Consider the following 18,561-nt stretch of genomic DNA (forward strand, 5'->3'; position numbering starts at 1 on the left):
GCTGCAAAAACAGCATTTTCTACATCCAAAGGACATTACGAGTTTTTGCGAATGCCAATGGGTCTCAAAAACAGTCCATCCACATTTCCAAAACTTATGAACACGGTACTCTATACAATTCAACCGGTCAAGGCGTTTGTTTACTTGGATGATATTGTCGTGTTTGGCGAATCAATAGAGGAACACAATAATAACTTAATTAAAGTTATGGATGGATTAAAACAACACAACCTGAAGATAGAACCGTCAAAATGCAAACTCCTCCATAAAGAAATTAACTATCTGGGCCACACTGTAAATGAAGCCGATATTAAGCCAACTAAAGTAAATATAAAAGCTATATTAGATATGCCAATACCAAATAGTCTTAAGCAACTACGTTCGTTTTTGGGAACAATTAATTTTTATGGGAAGTTTATCCCAAATGTTTCTCAAATTCGCCAACCGTTGCACGAACTGCTGAAGAAAAATACAGAGTTCATCTGGGATGAAAAATGCACTGAAGCTATCAAAATATTAAAAAATTTCCTAATTTCTGAACCTTTGCTAATACGGCCTAATTATAATGATATTTTCGTTATCACAACTGATGCAAGTGATTATGCACTAGGGGCAGTGCTATCGAACGAAAAAACAATAGAATCTCCAATTGCTTATGCAAGTAGATCTCTAATCGGGGCAGAAAAAAGATATCATCCAATTAAAAAGGAATTGTTAGCAATTGTTTGGGCAGTAGAACATTTTAAACATTACGTTTATGGCCAGAAATTTATTGTATACTCTGATCATAGGCCATTAGTATCGATATGGCGCCTCAGAGAAAATTCTCCGATTTTGTCTCGGTTGAGGTTGAGACTACAAGGTCTGGAATGCGAGATAAGATACAAGAAGGGCAAGGAAAATGTTGTGGCCGATTTTTTATCAAGGCTTCCAGAGATAAAGCGGGAAGAGGAACAAAGAGGGGATTTCAATACTATGGTAGCAGTGGTCACACGCCAACAAAACAAAAATTTGCAAAAATATAAACACAATAGAGAACAGAATTTGGATGAAGAAACCATAAGCCACACTGAACAAGAAAATCACTGGGAAGATTTACTAAAGATTGATATAGAAAAAGAACCAAACGAAAGGGAAACACAAAGGAAACAAAAACTAGAACAAATCAAGCAAATCAAAACAAAGTTTAAAAATGTCAATACGGATTGGGAGAGAATAGAGGTTGAGAGAGCTGAAGTGGATACGGTGTAAAAAGAATTTCATGACTCTCCGTTAGGTGGTCATGTGGGAGTAAGGAGAATGAAAAAAAAATTAAGGAGTTATTCTTTTGGACAGGTATAGATAGGGAAATACAACAAAATTCCTATGCAAATTACGACTACATCCACGTATCCTTTCCAAAAGTTGTATATGGATATTGTAGTCTTACCTGAGTCGGAGACTGGCAATAAATATGGGCTAGTTATACAAGATGATTTGACGAGATACTTGATTGTGACACCAATGGCCAATCAAGAAGCTATAACTGTAGCAGAAAATTTTGTAGAAAAAGTTATCTGTCTTGTGGGCGTACCGCACGAATTAGTCACAGATCAGGGCACAAATTTCATGAGCCAAGTCATGAAAGACACATGCAAATTATTAAAGATAAAAAAAATCAATACTTCAGCATACCACCCACAAGCAAACATAGTAGAGCGAGCTAATCGAGAGCTGAAAATATATTTGAGACAATTCGTTGGGAAAAATTATAAAACGTGGGACAAAGTTTTACCATATTTTACATGCATATGGTTATATGAGAGTACAATCAGTGCCCTATTTCCTCCTTATTCATTTTCAGTTGGGGTTTGGTTTTCCAAATGTGGAACAATTTTACAACTGATAGTTAGTATTTAAACCTGTGGCAAAAAAACGCGTTAAAGTTGTAATTGTTGTTGGGTGTACGGGTGGATTTCTTTTATAAACCATCATCCAACTAACTACTCATTGTGTCGCGATTTGCGAAATATACGGTACCGTGTTGCGGAAGGTATCGTTTGATGTTTGCGGGTTCTGGGTTATATTAGCTATTTCTTAGTGAGTCATTGTTCATTTACTAAATCTGACTTCTGTGATAAATCTACAGTTGAACAATAGTACCATGTCACAGCCCACTAAATGGTTTTTTCCCTTCTTTCTTCTTCTCTTACATGTTTTTAAATATCATTTAATGGACACACTGCGATGACGGAGCGTTGCCAGCATGAATCTAATGGAGGAGAAGTGGTAAAGTATGCCGCGGAGAAAAAGTATCTCAATGCGATTATGCTTACAATTAATTTTAAATTCTATCAGTATGCACCGGATCGGCCAGAAAACATAACGAGAGGCTTGGCTCCTTCCTTCCTTCATTCTCCAAATTGCTAGCGGAGCATGTCAGCTTATTGCAGTATGCCTGCCAAGCATCCCGGAGTTTCCATGCGTAGCCGGACCGATTAAGCTAGGGTAATTAAAATATATTTCATAGTAGTTTGCGTCAACGGTTAGGTGAAAGCAAATAAGCAAATAACCAAGCAAATAAGAAGGAACTGAGGGAATTAAAACAAGATACGTTAGGCAGTGATAGACAATGACGGGAATGGAAAGTTAGGGATAAATGAAGATAAACTTTAAGAAATTGAAAAGCAATAGCGAGCATATATAAACCCTGATATAATCGCGTGGGATTAGAATAAGATGTATGTGCATAAAGTAGGATTTCATATGAAGTTCTCTTCGTAATCACAAGCATCAGACAGTCGATGTTGTCGAAAAGAATTTAGGTAGCTTGCAATGATGACCAACTCCCTTTGTTTAATTATTACACGACGTACATAATTACCTTTGGTTTTACTAATGTTTTATTATAATCACCGATGAACGACCAGGCCGAATAGCTATATTTCATATAAGTTGTTTGACAGAAAACAAAAATAATGTAATTTATTCGTCTAATAATTTTATTGATTATTATTTTTGTCTCGTTTGTGCGAGCACTTGGTGGAGCTTTTAACCAAACCTTTATATTTTTTTTAAGCTTGACGCATTGTTAATTTTAGTTTTTGCCAAACGTTCTACGTCTTCAATTGTAACTATTTCGAACTGTTCTCCTTCAGTTTTGAATAATCGCCAAATATTGGCTTTATCGTCCAGTCTTGTTTAAGGGCCAGTTTTCACCTCTACCATGCCAACTGCATGTCACTAAAAATGTTCTATCGAACAGCATCATGAATGTGTCATGCATGCGATTTTCGGCATACGGCTTTCCGGATACTTTATCATTAATAAGAAGAAGGACGCTTTCAAAAAAGTCATCATTACCTAAGTTTTCGTTGAAAGCAGTTAGCTCTGCTTCCGATGTAAGGAACGGTAGTGTCATAATCGATGTTGTTATTGGATGCCCCGGCCCCTGCATCGTACCTGCTCCATAAGTTGTTTTGTTACGGTGATCAGTCAAATAATTCAACTCAGCCCAGATCAGTGCAACAGACTTATTCAGTACAGTTAGTTGCTCGCTGGTTTGACTTTCAAATGCTGAGCTTGTAGCTGGATTTGTCTGCGCGGCATCCAGCATAGATGTTTGTGTACTGCGTGATGCTACAGACACTGTCTCAGGAGATGTATTTATAAGAAGTTTTGGTCGGTACAATTTTCCCGTTTTCAAATTTAACACATTTCGTTTTTCTTTCTCAGAAGTTGCATCGATGATGGATGGTGCCGGCTTTTTAACGGTGGGTGTTGGTAGATATATTTTACATGTATTGAGGAGCATAGGATTGCACTGTGCGGTTGTTGCTGGATCCGGTAAATGTAAGTAAATGGTAAGAGTTAGTTGATATAGTGTTGTTAAAAAAATATTGAATTGTATCATGCTTTATTGTTCTCAGGTATACCTTTGGCAGGAGCTGCGTTAAAACTGTTAGGTGGTAACAATCGTGAATTTAATGCACTGGTTGTTGCTGAAACATAAATGGTAAGAGTTAGTTGATATAGTGTTGTTAAAAAAATTGAATTGTATCATGTTTTGTTGTTCTCAGGTATACCTTTGGCTGGAGCTGCTTTAAAACTGTTTGGTGTTAACAATCATGAAGGTATTGCACTGGTTGTTGCTGAAACATAAATGGTAAGAGTTAGTTGAAAGTTTGGTTAAAAATATTGAATTGTATCATGTTTTGTTGTTCTCAGGTATACCTTTGGCTGGAGCTGCGTTAAAACTGTTTGGTGGTAACAATCGTGAAGGTATTGCACTGGTTGTTGCTGAAACATAAATGGTAAGAGTTAGTTGAAAGTTTTGTTAAAAAAATTGAATTGTATCATGTTTTGTTGTTTTCAGGTATACCTTTAGTCGGTGCTGCAGTAACATTGATTCTGGGTGATGTTTTGCTGGTTGGAGTAATCGAAGCTGCCTGTATCACAACTTTGTTGGGCCTGATGGTAAGCTGCGGCAATCTGGACCTTAAAGCTGACAACGTGCAACTTTTTAACGATCGATTCGTGTTTGCCGCTTCTCGAAACATGTTTTCTACGAAAGATGAGGTATGGTTTAGCACTTTATTTACAACGTACAGCACCATTTTCCAACTTACCTTCCGATTGTTTTTTTCTCTAAAGGAACACTGGCGCACACACACTGGCAGAGGAACAATGGGACACTAATTTTAAATAATAAATCCAAATTCACCGACGTAATATCACAAGGAAGCTTGAGCGTTATTGTTTGATTTTGTTTTGATTTGCGCTGTCATTGCGCCTTTGGCCTTTGACAGCTTGGATCCGAAGAAAATGGGTGAAAAAACTACGTGAAACCACGCGTTCGAACTGTTATAATTAGCTAAATTTCTCATTTGCAGTTTCGTAACTTTTGCACTCAATGTGGAACGGCTTGCATAGTGCAAAGTAAAGACTGATTGAATTACTACCAAACAATTAAATATTTTTTATATGAAAATCAAGAAAATATTTTTTATAATGATATTAAAAAAAAATATAGAAAAAAATGCTTTTAAAATGCATTAATGCATAAGTTATGCAATCAAAGTTTAATTAGTGAATAATTACTTGAGATATATCGTTTCATGAATTCGGCTCTACACCATTCTAAATATTTCATGAATTTAGCTCTAGTTAGATTTCTTAACAATTTCTTTTGTGCTTTTTGACTAGTCATCATGACAATAATTACTTTCAAATATTGGTATTTAAATATGTTTTCTTTTTTGTTCGGTAGTAACGGCCAGGCCGTATTGCCTAAAATATGGTTATATTATATATAATTATGTTTGAGGAATTTCATAATAAATTTGCAATTCTTTTCATCTTTCATCTTTTAGTTACGTTCACCAAACCAAGGACCCGAATTAAAGAAAAATGTGATTGATCGTTCCATATAAATAACGAACAAGAATAGTATGATACATACTAAAAGAATACACCACAGGTATTTCATAATAAACTAATTTCATATGCAATCTGAACTCTGCTTAATTTTTTAGGGAAGATTTACTATTAAGAGATGTTTCATTATTTGAATTACTTACCTTGACGTAGTCGGCTAACTCCTCGATTAAAACGTTGCAAACTTCTGGTATTATCTTACGAATGGTTGAACTAGAAACCTGAAGTATTTTTCAAGCATAAGAAAATGCATTCATAAGTTTATAAATTACAATTTACTCACGCGAAATAAACACTGTAAACTCTGAAAAGATTCACCCGTTGCTAGAAAACGTAGAGTTATAATGAGTCTTTCTCGTGCTGTTACGGCTTTTCGCATGTATGTGTCTTGTTTACATATTTTTTTGGATATTTTTGCTAGTACGTATTCAAAATCTTCCTCCGTCATTCTTAAGAAGGTTATAATCGTTTCATGCGCAGCTTCTTCAGCTATATCGGCTAGCAATTTTTTCCGTCTTCACTTCTTTTATATAGCATGGGCCGCACCCACCATCTACGGCGACGGCTGCGGACCAAAAAATATAGACAAGATAATGCCGACGTTGATTCACTGATGAATTCCAAATCCATTATTTTTCCTACAAGCATGTTGTACAAATCATTTAATTCCTTGATATCTTCCAATGTCTCTAAAAACTTACGTGCCGTTGATGAAAAAATTGTGTATCCGCAATTTTTATTATTGCTGTGCAACAATCGAACCACCAAAGAAACACAAATAGGAAGAGTATTTTCGTGAATTCTACAAAACTTCAAAATCTAGCAGCTCCCCACTGGTCCTGTAGAGCAGTTTCCGAACAAGGTCCTCAGCTTTGTACCCAATTTTGTGCTCGTGTGCAACATTCCATATTGCTATCCCTCTTTGCCGGTACGGCAATGATCGTCTGTGCTGCTCTGTCAATTTTTCCACAGCCTGTGTCGATGTGTATGCCTGTGTATGCTACAGCTCGACCGTGTAAAAACACGACAATTCTACGTGAAGTGCGATATTGGTATGTATTGGTGCGACGGTGAAGACTTGACAGGTACGATTCCGGTACAAAAACAATCTATGAGGCAAACTGAACTAACATATATTTTGTTTCTTTTTGGAAAAGCGAATTTACCAGCCGAAAAAAACATCATGACGTCGAAATCGTCCCTGTATCGAAAGCGCCGTCTCATCCTTGAAGAAGAGGAACGAATTATGCGGGAAGAACGTGATGCAATGGAGGCTTCCAGCTCTGTTTCGGTACCGGCATCGGGGGCTTCCGGCTTTGCTACGGAGCCGGCATCGGAGCCCATGAATTTAGGTAAGTTACACAGGTTTTCTAGGTTTGCTTGCACATTTTTAAAGCTTGTGAAATGGTTACAAACTGTGTTTGTTCTTTTATGCGTTGGTTTACGTTTTCGACCGAAATTTGTCGATGCTGAGCAGAAGCAAAGTGTAGTGTAGTGGGTGGAAAAAGTGCAGTGCAGTGAAAGTTGCCTCGTTTTCAACCCCATTTCGGAAACGATAATTATTTTTGTAGAAAAAACTATTCTCAGCTACTATCGTTTATGTTAGCTAGTTTCTACACTGTTTCGTATAGTTTTCTTCCGTGCTAAACAGAAGCTTTTGTTTGGTGTTACGAGAGTGAAAGATAGAATAATGAGTTTCCTCGTTCTTTAATCCTGCCATTGCAAGAGAATCAATTAATTCAGATAAACCCTGGCGAGAGGCAAATTAGTTATTTTCCGTCACCATCCGGGAATCGCGAACCCACCGGGTTCTAATCCGTTTAGTCGCGTTGTGTTTTTAGCGTCAATGTTGTAGCATTCGCTTCGCAAAGTCGATATGCGAGGTCATTCGTATGGCCATTCGGGTTGTTATTACTGTTATGACGATACGTGAAGATCCGTAAAAACACCTAACACAATTACGTGGTAATTGTTAAATAGTTAAAAACGTATTGATTGTCTCTAATAACTATGCGTCCGTTGGTTACGCTTTCGGGTGGATTCATGTGGCAAGCCTTTCTGGAAATGGTTTATTTAACCCTACAGCGTGCATATGCGGCAAGTTACAGTTTAAGTAAATGGTCACATTCTAGAATTAAGTTTCAAATGATTTTACATATTTCTCTGCTTCTACTGAGTATCGTTAATAATGTGATTGCTCTGCTATACATGAGTTAAGACGACAGCGCAGTAAGGAGTTAAGACGACAGCGCAACACGAGAAACGCCACGCAGCAGAACGCGCCACCGATAAACAAACAAACCACGCACGACCGATAAACAAACAAACCACAAAGCAGCGCGCACAACATAATTTGCAACGCAGCATTATTCAGCACGCAGCATAATTCAACACGGACCAGCGCACCAGCATCCATCCAAACAGATCAGTTGATACTCAGACGCTAATCCGAACGGTTATTAACTCCGCCGGTCGATGGAAATAAAGTTAAGTTTTTTTAAAAACACTTCTCCCGGACACCGTGCGTTAACTGGCGCCCGAATAGGGACCGCGCTATGTGAAAAATAAAGTTAAGGTGCAAGTGAAAAGTAACCACGTTAGAGTGAAAGTTACCACCAAATCCTAAACTAAAAAAGACTTCCTGATCGCCGAGTGCAGCCGTGTGAAAAGGATCCCGAGTCACCTGTGCAGTTAGCAGCTCACGCTGGACAAAAAGGAACCATCCATCACACTGAGAAGGAAGAATATCATAGCCGGTTTCCCAGCAAAAAACAACACATCGCCCGTTAGAGGAGCGAAAAACAACATAAGGCCCGTTAGAGGAGCGAAAAACAACATAAGGCCCGCTAGAGGAGCTGATAAAGACAACATAAGACGTACATCCAACGCCCGAAACAGGATGCGTATGGTACCGTAAGTACAGTGAATTATAAAAAATCGTAAGTGAAAATTTCAAACAGTGAAAAAAAATCAAAAACGAGTATTAAAAACGATTGCAAATTAATATTACATATTACTAACTCAATCAAGTGAAGTTAAAAACGTGTTTAAACTAACGAAAAAATCCTGGAGGATCTAATTAATTCATTACAATCTCTAACATTGAAAATGTCGAGACCCGAACTTGATCAAATTATCAACCGCATTGCCGCACTCGAAGCGTGCAATATTGCCCCCACTTTTATCGATTTTTCTGATCCACCGCTTTATTTCACAAAGCCAGATGGAACAAGTGTAAATCCTGAAACTTTTGAAAAAATTCCCGATTTGGTAAAAGATCTACCAACATTCACTGGGGATCCCAGCGAACTGAATAGCTGGTTAAATGATGTAGACAGTTTAGTGAAACTCTATCAAACTAAAGGTACAGATACCATCGAACGTCAAAATAAATACCACATGATCTGCAAATTCATTCGTAGAAAAATACGCGGTGAAGCGAATGACTCACTCGTCGCTTCAAACGTAGGCATAAATTGGAACCTGATCAAAAAAACATTGATCACCTATTACGGCGAAAAACGTGACTTGGAAACATTGGACTTCCAACTCATGAGCGTGCAACAGAAGAACCGCTCACTTGAAGTATATTACGACGAGGTGAACAGATTACTGTCCCTCATCGCAAATCAAATAAATACCGATGAAAGGTTTACACACCCCGAAGCTTCCAGAGCTTTAATTGAAATGTACAACAAAAAAGCAATTGATGCTTTCATGAGAGGACTCGATGGAGACGTTTACAAGTTCATAAGGAATTATGAGCCAACATCGCTTGCAGGAGCATACAGCTATTGTATCTCTTTCCAAAATATTGAATGCAGAAAAATGTTAACAAAACCGAGAACATACACTCCACCAACGGCACCAAGGAATATGATTCCCTTACCGCCACCAACACCAATAAGGTACACACATGCCCAGCCACCACCTAGGCCTCATTACCCAAAACCTCCAATGTATGGAAATCGAAATTTTAACAATTTCATTCCAAGGCACCAACAGCCCTTTCAAAAAATGCAATCTAATCAATTTCAACGTCAACCTCCACCAGAACCGATGGACGTTGATCAATCTATCAGAACTCGCCAAGTAAATTACGGAAATCGTCCAAATTCAAACAATGTGAGACCACCAAAACGACCTAGAGTCAATAATATCCAAACAAACGCCAGAAACATAAACAACATTAATCATATAGCAGATGCCAATCTTGCACAAACATTCGAAAACGTAAACAACAACGTGAATAACAATGTGCAACAGTCATTCGAACGATATTTCAGAACAATTGAAAAACAAGAAGGTAATAACTTCAGAGAAACTTTTGAAGAAGCAGAGCTGAATTTTTTAGAATAAACTCAGCGTTGCCTTACTTCTTATTCTATGGTAACGCTTCAGAACCACTCAAAATGTTAATTGATACTGGATCTAATAAAAATTAAATACATCCAAAATATGCAAAAATTTCACACAAGGTTGATAAACCATTTTTCGTATCATCCGTAGCAGGAGATATTAAAATCGACGCTTATTCTCAAGCACGATTATTCAAACCATATTCAGATAAAATGCTAAAATTTTATCATTTAGAAAATTTAAAATCGTTTGATGCCATAATTGGACACGATTCACTAAAGGAAATTAAAGCAGTAATTGACACAGCCAATGAAATATTAATCATTGATGGCACACATGTCATTCCATTACAACAATACCAACTACAGGAAGTAAATAAAATAAACATTCGTGATAATCATCTGAACCAAAACGAAAAAAGAAAGCTACATGACCTATTACAGGAATATCAAGATCTTTTCCAACCACCAGATTTGAAACTACCTTGTACATCGCGAGTAAAAGCGACAATAAGAACAAAAGATGAATCACCAGTTTATAGTAAAACGTATCCCTATCCCCAAGCACTTAAAGGTGAAGTTAACAAGCAAATTGAAAAACTCCTAAATGATGGAATCATCAGACCTTCGAAATCCCCATACAATGCACCAGTGTGGATTGTTCCAAAAAAACTGGATGCTGCCAATGAAAAAAAATATAGACTTGTCGTAGACTACAGAAAATTAAACACTCAAACAATAAGCGATAAATATCCTATTCCGGATCCATCTACTGTTTTAGCCAATCTAGGTTCAAATAAATATTTCACAACTCTTGACTTAGCGTCAGGATTTCATCAAGTACCTATGTCGGAAAATGATATCGAAAAAACTGCATTTTCAATAAACAACGGAAAATATGAATTCGTACGCATGCCATTTGGTTTAAAAAATGCCCCTTCAATATTCCAACGCGTCATGGACGACACTTTAAGGGAACACATCGGAAAAATTTGTCACATATACATCGATGACTTGTCATTTTTAGCAAAACAGTTGAAGAACATCTGCAAAATTTAAGAATTGTTTTAGAAACTCTGAGAGCCGCTAATTTCAAAATACAACCGGATAAATCTGAATTTCTAAAGACAGAAGTTGAATTCCTCGGATTCATAGTCTCAAGTGAAGGACTTAAACCAAATATAAAAAAGATTGAAGCCATAAAAAAATTCCCAGAACCACAAAACCTTAAAGAACTAAGAAGATTCTTAGGAATGTCAGGTTACTACCGCAGGTTTATTAAAAACTATGCACAACTGGCAAAACCCATCACAAAACTCCTAAGAGGGGAGGATGGCCATCGCCAAATTTCCAAACACGAATCAAAAAATTTCCCTATTAAATTTGATCAAACCGCAAAAAACGCATTTCAAACCCTTAAAGACATAATATCTTCTAATGATGTTTTAGCTTTTCCAGATTTCCAGAAGCCATTCGAACTAACAACAGACGCATCGGAAAAAGCACTAGGAGCTGTGCTTTCACAAAAATGTCACGACGGTGATAGACCGATAACCTTCATTTCTCGTACTCTTTCCAAAACAGAGGAAAATTATGCAACCAACGAAAAGGAAATGCTTGCCATCGTTTGGGCACTACAAACATTGAGAAATTTCATATACGGAGCTAAAATTAATATTCATACAATCAACCATTCATCATCATCAACCATTAACATTTGCTTTATCTCCGCAGAACAACAACGCAAAACTGAAAAGATGGAAATCTTTCATGGAGGAACACGATTACCAATTATTCTACAAACCCGGAAGATCAAACGTTGTAGCAGATGCACTTTCCCGTATACAACTAAACTCATTAACGCCAACTCAGCACTCAGCTGACGAAGACGATCATTCTTATATACCTTCAACAGAAGCACCAATTAATGTATTCCACAACCAACTAGTATTTAAAATTGGAACTAATTCTTCATACCAATTAATTACCCCTTTCCCAAAATTCAGAAGACATATTTTTATTGAACCAACATTTACTTCTGATTTTATCAAGGATAAATTCAAAAAATTAATCAATCCAAATGTAATTAATGGAATTCACACAGATGAACAAACAATGGGAATTATCCAAGAAGTTTATAAAACTCTCTACAATCCAAAAACAATCAAAGCTAGATTTTCCCAAAGACAAGTACAAGACCTATGCGATGAAGAAACACAAATTGAAGAAATCAAGAATATTCATAATTTTGCTCACAGAAATGCTAAGGAAAACTCATTGCAATTTATAAAAAAATTCTACTTTCCCGGAATGAGAAAAAGTATTCAAAACATTGTAAAAAATTGTGAGATATGTAAAACAGAAAAATACGAGAGAAAACCCCAAGAATTTATACCAGTAAAAACACCAATACCGACATATCCTGGAGAAATTATCCATATTGACATATTTGCTTATAACGCAAACTTTTTATTTATCTCATCTATAGATAAATTTTCAAAATACGTTAAAATACGACCGATAAAATCGAAATCAATCGCTGATATAAAGGAAGTTTTACTACAACTCCTATATGACTGGGACTTACCAGCTCTCAAATTGTAATAGACAACGAATGTACGTTTGTCTCAAACGTTATCGAACAATCAATACTAAACCTAGGAACAAAAATATTTAAAACTCCAGTTAATCGTTCAGAAACGAATGGACAAATAGAACGTTGCCATTCAACAATTAGAGAAATCACTAGATGCACAAAAAACTCAATCCAGAGATGAGCATTATAACATTAGTACAACAAGCTGTTTATAAGTATAATCACAGCATACATTCATTCATAAAGGATACACCACGAAAAGTGTATGTAGGAGAAATATCAAACGATCCGCTAGAGAGATCAAGAATAAGAGAAAAAACAAATGAAAGAATACTACAGATATTCAAAAAGAATGAAGAAAAAATCAAAGATGAAAAATATAAGGATTACGTAGAAAACGAATATGCATTCGAAAAGAAAAAGACGAATAACAAACGCGAAAGTCGTTTTAATGCAGTAAAAGTAAAGGAGAATCATCCAACATATATTATCGATTCAAACAATCGAAAAATACATAAAGTAAACTTAAGAAAGTAATGAAAAAATATTAATACTTTTTCAAAATTGTTTTAACTATCGTTACAGAATACTTACGATCCTGTTGATCAAACTAATTTTCGCAGACATAAACATATATGATTTAAATAACAATCCATTAGCCATAATACAGATAGGTAAAGCTAAGATTCAAATTGGATACGTAAGAACAATACATCCAATAGATTTAACTGATATAAACGAAACAATAGAGAAAACATTACAAGATAGTCCAAATGGAAATTCTACTGAATCTATCGAAAATTTGATCAGCATAAAAGCTAGCATGCTAAAGGACACTTTTGCGAAAATCAAACCATTTGTGAAAAGACAAAAACGATGGGACACCATAGGAAAAATTTGGAAATGGATCGCTGGAACTCCAGATGCAGACGACCTACATGTCATAAACTCCACAATGAACTCCCTGATAGCAGAAAGCAACAAACAAATAATAATCAACCAAGGCTTCAACAACAAGTTGAAACAAATAACTGATGTCGCTAACCAAGTCGTAAATATCGAGAACGAACGCTATGAGTCACACCAAGTGGAAATTCGGAAACTTATTCTACTTTCCAACATAAATATGCTACAAGAAAAGTGGATGTCATAGAAGACGCTATACTGTTAGCTAAACACGGTATTCCGAGCAGTATCTGACATCAATAGAACAGTTTCTTGAGAAGAATAACATTAAATACAACACACCAGAAGAATTGCTAAGGCAATCAACTGCCCAAGTAGCAGTAAATGAATCTCATATACTATATATGCTAAAGTTCCCCAAACTATCTTCAAAAATCTACGAGTACGAATACATTGACTCGATAATACAACACGATGCACGTATAATCGTCACACAAAACTTTATATTACAAAATCAAACCCACGTATATTCCATGACAGAGAAGTGCCAACAACAAGAAGATGTTTATATATGTCCGCAAATCGGCATACAACAACCCACAACATGCATTCAACAAATTGTGAGAAGAGAAGATTCACAATGTAACTACGAAAAGATTTACAGTCGAGGCTTCATAAAAAGAATCAAAGAAGACACAATACTTATCAACGACGCAATAGCAGAAATCGCATCAAACTGCAGCAAAATGAACCAAGTACTGAACGGTTCCTACGTCATACAATTCGAAAATTGTAACATTATCATTAATGGAAAAATTTATTCAAACAACGAAGTCACCATACCTGGTAAACCATTCAAATTAACAGTAGGAATCAACATCGATAAGGGTGAAATCGAACATAAACCGCCTCTCCAACTCGTACAAAAACTCACCATAGAACATAGAGAAAAACTAAAAAGTATTAACTTGCAGAATGATTCTCTAAGATGGAAAATTAATGTATTCGGAGGAACTTTTGCATTCATATGCCTATGCGCATTTATAATCTGTTTATTCTTCCACTTCAAGAGAACGACGATAAAAGTAAACATGACTCAAGCAAAACGACCAGAAACGTTCGTTAGCAGACCAACTTCATTCCACGCAGCAACGAGACTTTGAGGGCAAAGTCATTTAAGAGGGGAGGAGTTAAGACGACAGCGCAGTAAGGAGTTAAGACGACAGCGCAACACGAGAAACGCCACGCAGCAAAACGCGCCACCGATAAACAAACAAACCACGCACGACCGATAAACAAACAAACCACAAAGCAGCGCGCACAACATAATTTGCAACGCAGCATTATTCAGCACGCAGCATAATTCAACACGGACCAGCGCACCAGCATCCATCCAAACAGTTCAGTTGATACTCAGACGCTAATCCGAACGGTTATTAACTCCGCCGGTCGATGGAAATAAAGTTAAGTTTTTTTTTAAAACACTTCTCCCGGACACCGTGCGTTAACTCATGTTTAAAAGGTTAAAACTCAAACCGCCTAATTTATTGATAACTTGTATCAAATGGTCGCGTTCGCAACAAGTCAGATGTAAGCAAGCTTCAAACGTCTAATTTTATTTTTTATTTTGCTTCGTTTATGTTTCTTTACAGATGTTTTATATGATTCCAATACTGTATCAGTAGATAGCGTTGGTGGTGGTATAGTGGGTAGTAGTATAGATGTAAATACTAACGATATTTATGATGAAGTAGAAGAACCGGCTGAACTTCGCGATGATTTTTGGACGGAAGCTTATAGCTTCTTGAACGATTTTTCAACGTTGAAAGACGCTTTGAAATATTTGGCAGTGGCAGGGTATCTTTCTCGAAGTTTTCTCAACTTGCTGTTGGCGATTTTAAGAAAGTTTGGACACCCTGATCTACCGAAAGACGCTCGTTCGCTTCTCAAAATACCCAGAGTAAGCAATGAGATTCAAACCGTTGCAAGTGGACGTTTTTGGTATCCGGGTATTGAGGTTGCCCTTAGAAATGTTTTTTAAAATAGCCCTCCACAAGTGACGAATTTAAGCCTTCAAGTATCGATTGATGGACTTCCACTCTTCAAAAGTAGTGTCACTCAGTTTTGGCCAATTCTATTCAAGGTAGAAGAGATATCCGATTGTCCGGTAATGGTAGCGGGTGTATTTAGCGGCCAAACCAAACCCGGTAGTCTCGAGCAATTCCTGCGTCCAATAGTTGACGAAATTAACAATTTACGGTCAACAGGCATACAGTTTGGTGAACATGTACTTCCAGTATGTATTAAGGCCTTCATTGCTGATTCACCAGCACGGGCTTTTATTAAGTCTGTTATGGGATTTTCGGGTAAACACGGTTGCACGAAGTGCACTACCGTTGGAGTGCATGTGCAACCCGAAGGTAAGGTAATTTTTAATCCTTCACCTGCACCCCCGCGTACTGATACTAGTTTCCGTGCAAGAGAGGATAAAGAACACCATAAGACAATACATACCCCCTAAGAAGACATTGAAGGTTTTGATATGATCAAGAGTTTTCCAGTTGCTGATCGATTGCATCTTCTTGATTTGGGTGGTAGTCGTAAATTTCTGCAGGGATTTATGAATAATAAAATGGTTAGCTTTGATCGGTGGACAAGTGATCAAAAAAAAAAATATTTCTCACTTTTTGGTTAAAACCAAGCTTCCTTCCGAAGTACACCGACCATTTCGATCGCTGGAAACAATTCAGTATTGGAAAGGAACCGAGTTTAGATCTTTTCTGCACTACGTTAGCCCTGTAATATATAAAGATTTCATGCATGAGGTAGGCTATAATCATTATCTACTCTACTTTTGTATTATTACAATTTATTCTTCGTCAACCCATGCGCACTTACATTCTCTTGCACGTAGAATGCTTCTTAAATTTGTTTTAGATTTCCCAATTCATTATGGTCGCACCCATATGAGCAGCAACATACACAATCTTCTGCATGTTCATGAAGACGTTGAAGTGCATGGTGAATTGGACAACTTCTCGGCATATCCTTTCGAGAACTTTTTACAGTTTCTTAAAAGGTGTGTGAGGAAAGGTTCTAAATGCTTAGAACAAGTAGCTGGTAGATCCAAACTGTTTGCCTCGATGAATGTAATCTCTAGTTCAAACAAAAACGTGTATCCATGTGTAACTTCGGATGGCTGTGGGTTGCATATTACTGCCAGTTTTGTTTTAAAACCTGTGTTTAAAGATCAGTGGTTATTAACAACATCTAACTCAATAGTTAAATTTGTAAGGGTGGAAAACTCCTCCCAAAATATTTTTATTATACATGGCATTCAATACGAAAATAACGTAGATTATTTTCACGTTAATATTGAAGACGATGTTTCGCGTATTGAATTAAAATCTAGTGAAATTGGTATTTACAAACTAAATTCTTTTCTTCCATCATTACAAGTCACCTTGACCATTGAATCTATAAAATGTAAATTAGTAGCCGTTAATTTGCCTCCTCGTCCTCTAGTTTATTTCAACGTAGATGAATTTGTAGACGATACACCCCCACTTATATTATTTATTCCTTTGTTACACAGTTTTAATAATAATTGATAACATATTAATGGTGGTGGCGAATTGGTAGCAGTAAAATTATTATAGTCATTAAAACCTAGTACACAGTTGGAAGACAGTAGAGATGCATGAGGATCAACAATCCAACTAAGTTGAAATGAGCACCATTTTTCAATTAGCAACAGACGTTGACGACATGGAATAATGCCCTTACGAATCGCCAGGGAACACATCCTTTTCAGAAAGGAAAAAAAGTAAAAAATGAGTAAGGCATCGGTTCTGAAGCTTGTATAATGTGCTTGTAATTACGTTTTATTTAACCCATATACTTTGATCCAAATTCAACAGGTGCAATCCAGGAATACGTTTTCAGCCAGTCTGCTTTACACATTGCTCATCGTTTTCCTACTGCTAGGAGGAGATGTGTATCGAACACCGGCAGACGGAAAATTGTTTGTGTCTCACTCAACATCGGACATCGGATCGGCAAGTCGAGGGAATCAGTTTCATCATAATGTTTTAATAAATACAAATTTAACAGCACAGGTAACTTAAAAGCAAAACTCAGAAATCGAACTGCTTCCACAATTTTAGTTTCATTTTTTTTTCTCCCTGTATGATGGATCGCGACAACCATAACCTTTTTTTCCGGGGGCCCACACCGGAAAATGGGGGAACTGGAACGAAATTTGTTTAAGTTATTTTACCGATGTCGAACAAAAGGGTAAGCATACCATCGATTTAATGTTGTACAGTAGCAACTAACTAACCACGTATTGTGTATCCAATTTAATTATGTTTCCATGTATACCACGTCTTTCATCGATCCTCTGGAAACACACGAGCTCAATCAGGACGCTTTTCTATCACGGAAAAAGGTAAGCACATTATCAACTAATAGCACGATTTTCTTGAATTTCAATCCATAACGACTAATATGACCCGGTAGCAACAATATTCAAATGACAGCAATATGCAACCCAGTACCGTACGCTACACAAATCACTGAATAAGTCATCAGTTGGCTGATGAATTATGAGAAACTTTTTAACCCTAACCCAACAAAAACTGCAACCTTCTCCTGTAGTTTAAAATATCAACAACCAGTTGCCTATGTTGCATACAGCGGAAAACTTAAACTCAGTTGTAACTCGTTTTGTAGAAAATAGTGCACTAATTATCATTGTATCTAACCATGTGATTGAATTTCTTGGAAAGTAAAATAGTCTTGTAAATGGGGCGGTCCAGTGGCCTAGGCGATAACGGCGCCGGTGTTCACACGGCAGGACAAGGGTTCAAATCCCATCCAGACGGCCTCCCCGTGCGTAAGGCTGACTACTTTACTAAGGGTAAAATCAAGTCACAGAATGCCAGAAATGGCCTCTCGAGGTTGTAGTGTCAAGGAAAAAAATATAGTCTTCTGATACATTTGCGCATTATTATATTTGCACCTTCTTGCACACGCATTAGCTGTGGCAACGAACGGGGAACGATCTGTACAAAATTCGTAACCGTTCCTGTCATCGTATTAAAGACCAGCGCCACCGTAACCAGCTATACTAATAGGATGCAAAAAGAATAATCTGGAATATTTTAAATTTTAACTTCTAGCCATGATTCAATAATTATCCACATTGCAATTGCATTTTATGTAACAGACGATTATTAAGCATTCTTTCACAATCAAAGAAATGGTTAGATGCGATGAAAATTA

At 36.9% G+C, this 18,561-nt stretch overlaps 2 protein-coding genes and 1 long non-coding RNA gene across 4 annotated transcripts; 2 read left to right on the top strand and 1 right to left on the bottom strand.

Moving 5' to 3' along the window:
* Window positions 1–3,013: 3,013 nt before the first annotated feature.
* On the bottom strand, window positions 3,014–4,647 carry LOC118516622. Of its 2 annotated transcripts, XR_004907980.1 has the most exons (6): window positions 4,608–4,647; window positions 4,361–4,543; window positions 4,213–4,278; window positions 4,065–4,130; window positions 3,915–3,980; window positions 3,724–3,816 (listed from the first exon to the last, which is right to left on the bottom strand). XR_004907980.1 is itself a non-coding variant. In XM_036062599.1 (4 exons), the coding sequence occupies exons 1-4, from the start codon at window positions 4,593–4,595 to the stop codon at window positions 3,164–3,166; spliced, it is 1,020 nt and encodes a 339-aa protein (XP_035918492.1). In that variant the 5' UTR covers window positions 4,596–4,601; the 3' UTR covers window positions 3,014–3,163. The 2 variants fall into 2 exon arrangements, 1 of the variants encoding a protein (XP_035918492.1); XM_036062599.1 differs by lacking the exons at window positions 4,065–4,130; window positions 4,608–4,647 and having other exon boundaries at window positions 3,014–3,816; window positions 4,361–4,601.
* LOC118516624 lies at window positions 3,970–4,718 on the top strand. The gene is made up of 4 exons (XR_004907981.1): window positions 3,970–3,994; window positions 4,207–4,292; window positions 4,355–4,557; window positions 4,633–4,718. It is a non-coding gene; the product is annotated as an uncharacterized LOC118516624 (long non-coding RNA).
* A 1,672-nt stretch (window positions 4,719–6,390) lies between these two features.
* Window positions 6,391–15,949, top strand: LOC118516623. Its single transcript, XM_036062600.1, has 2 exons — window positions 6,391–6,767; window positions 14,928–15,949. Exons 1-2 carry the CDS (start codon window positions 6,413–6,415, stop codon window positions 15,314–15,316), a joined length of 744 nt encoding a protein of 247 aa, XP_035918493.1. The 5' UTR covers window positions 6,391–6,412; the 3' UTR covers window positions 15,317–15,949.
* Window positions 15,950–18,561: the final 2,612 nt, after the last annotated feature.

This window comes from Anopheles stephensi, unplaced genomic scaffold (assembly GCF_013141755.1).
Source record: "Anopheles stephensi strain Indian unplaced genomic scaffold, UCI_ANSTEP_V1.0 ucontig366, whole genome shotgun sequence".
NCBI lineage: Eukaryota > Metazoa > Arthropoda > Insecta > Diptera > Culicidae > Anopheles > Anopheles stephensi.

Bases quoted from the DNA above. Each gene is read 5' to 3' on its own strand.
- LOC118516622 (XM_036062599.1), bottom strand. From the start codon at position 4,595: ATGGTGCTGTACGTTGTAAATAAAGTGCTAAACCATACCTCATCTTTC. The intron at 4,279-4,360 runs GTATACCTGAAA...TTTATGTTTCAG, and splicing joins TACTGCAGCACCGACTAAAG to CAACAACCAGTGCAATACCT. The intron at 3,981-4,212 runs GTATACCTGAGA...TTTATGTTTCAG, and splicing joins TAACGCAGCTCCAGCCAAAG to CAACAACCAGTGCATTAAAT.
- LOC118516623 (XM_036062600.1), top strand. From the start codon at position 6,413: ATGCTACAGCTCGACCGTGTAAAAACACGACAATTCTACGTGAAGTGC. The intron at 6,768-14,927 runs GTAAGTTACACA...GTTTCTTTACAG, and splicing joins ATCGGAGCCCATGAATTTAG to ATGTTTTATATGATTCCAAT.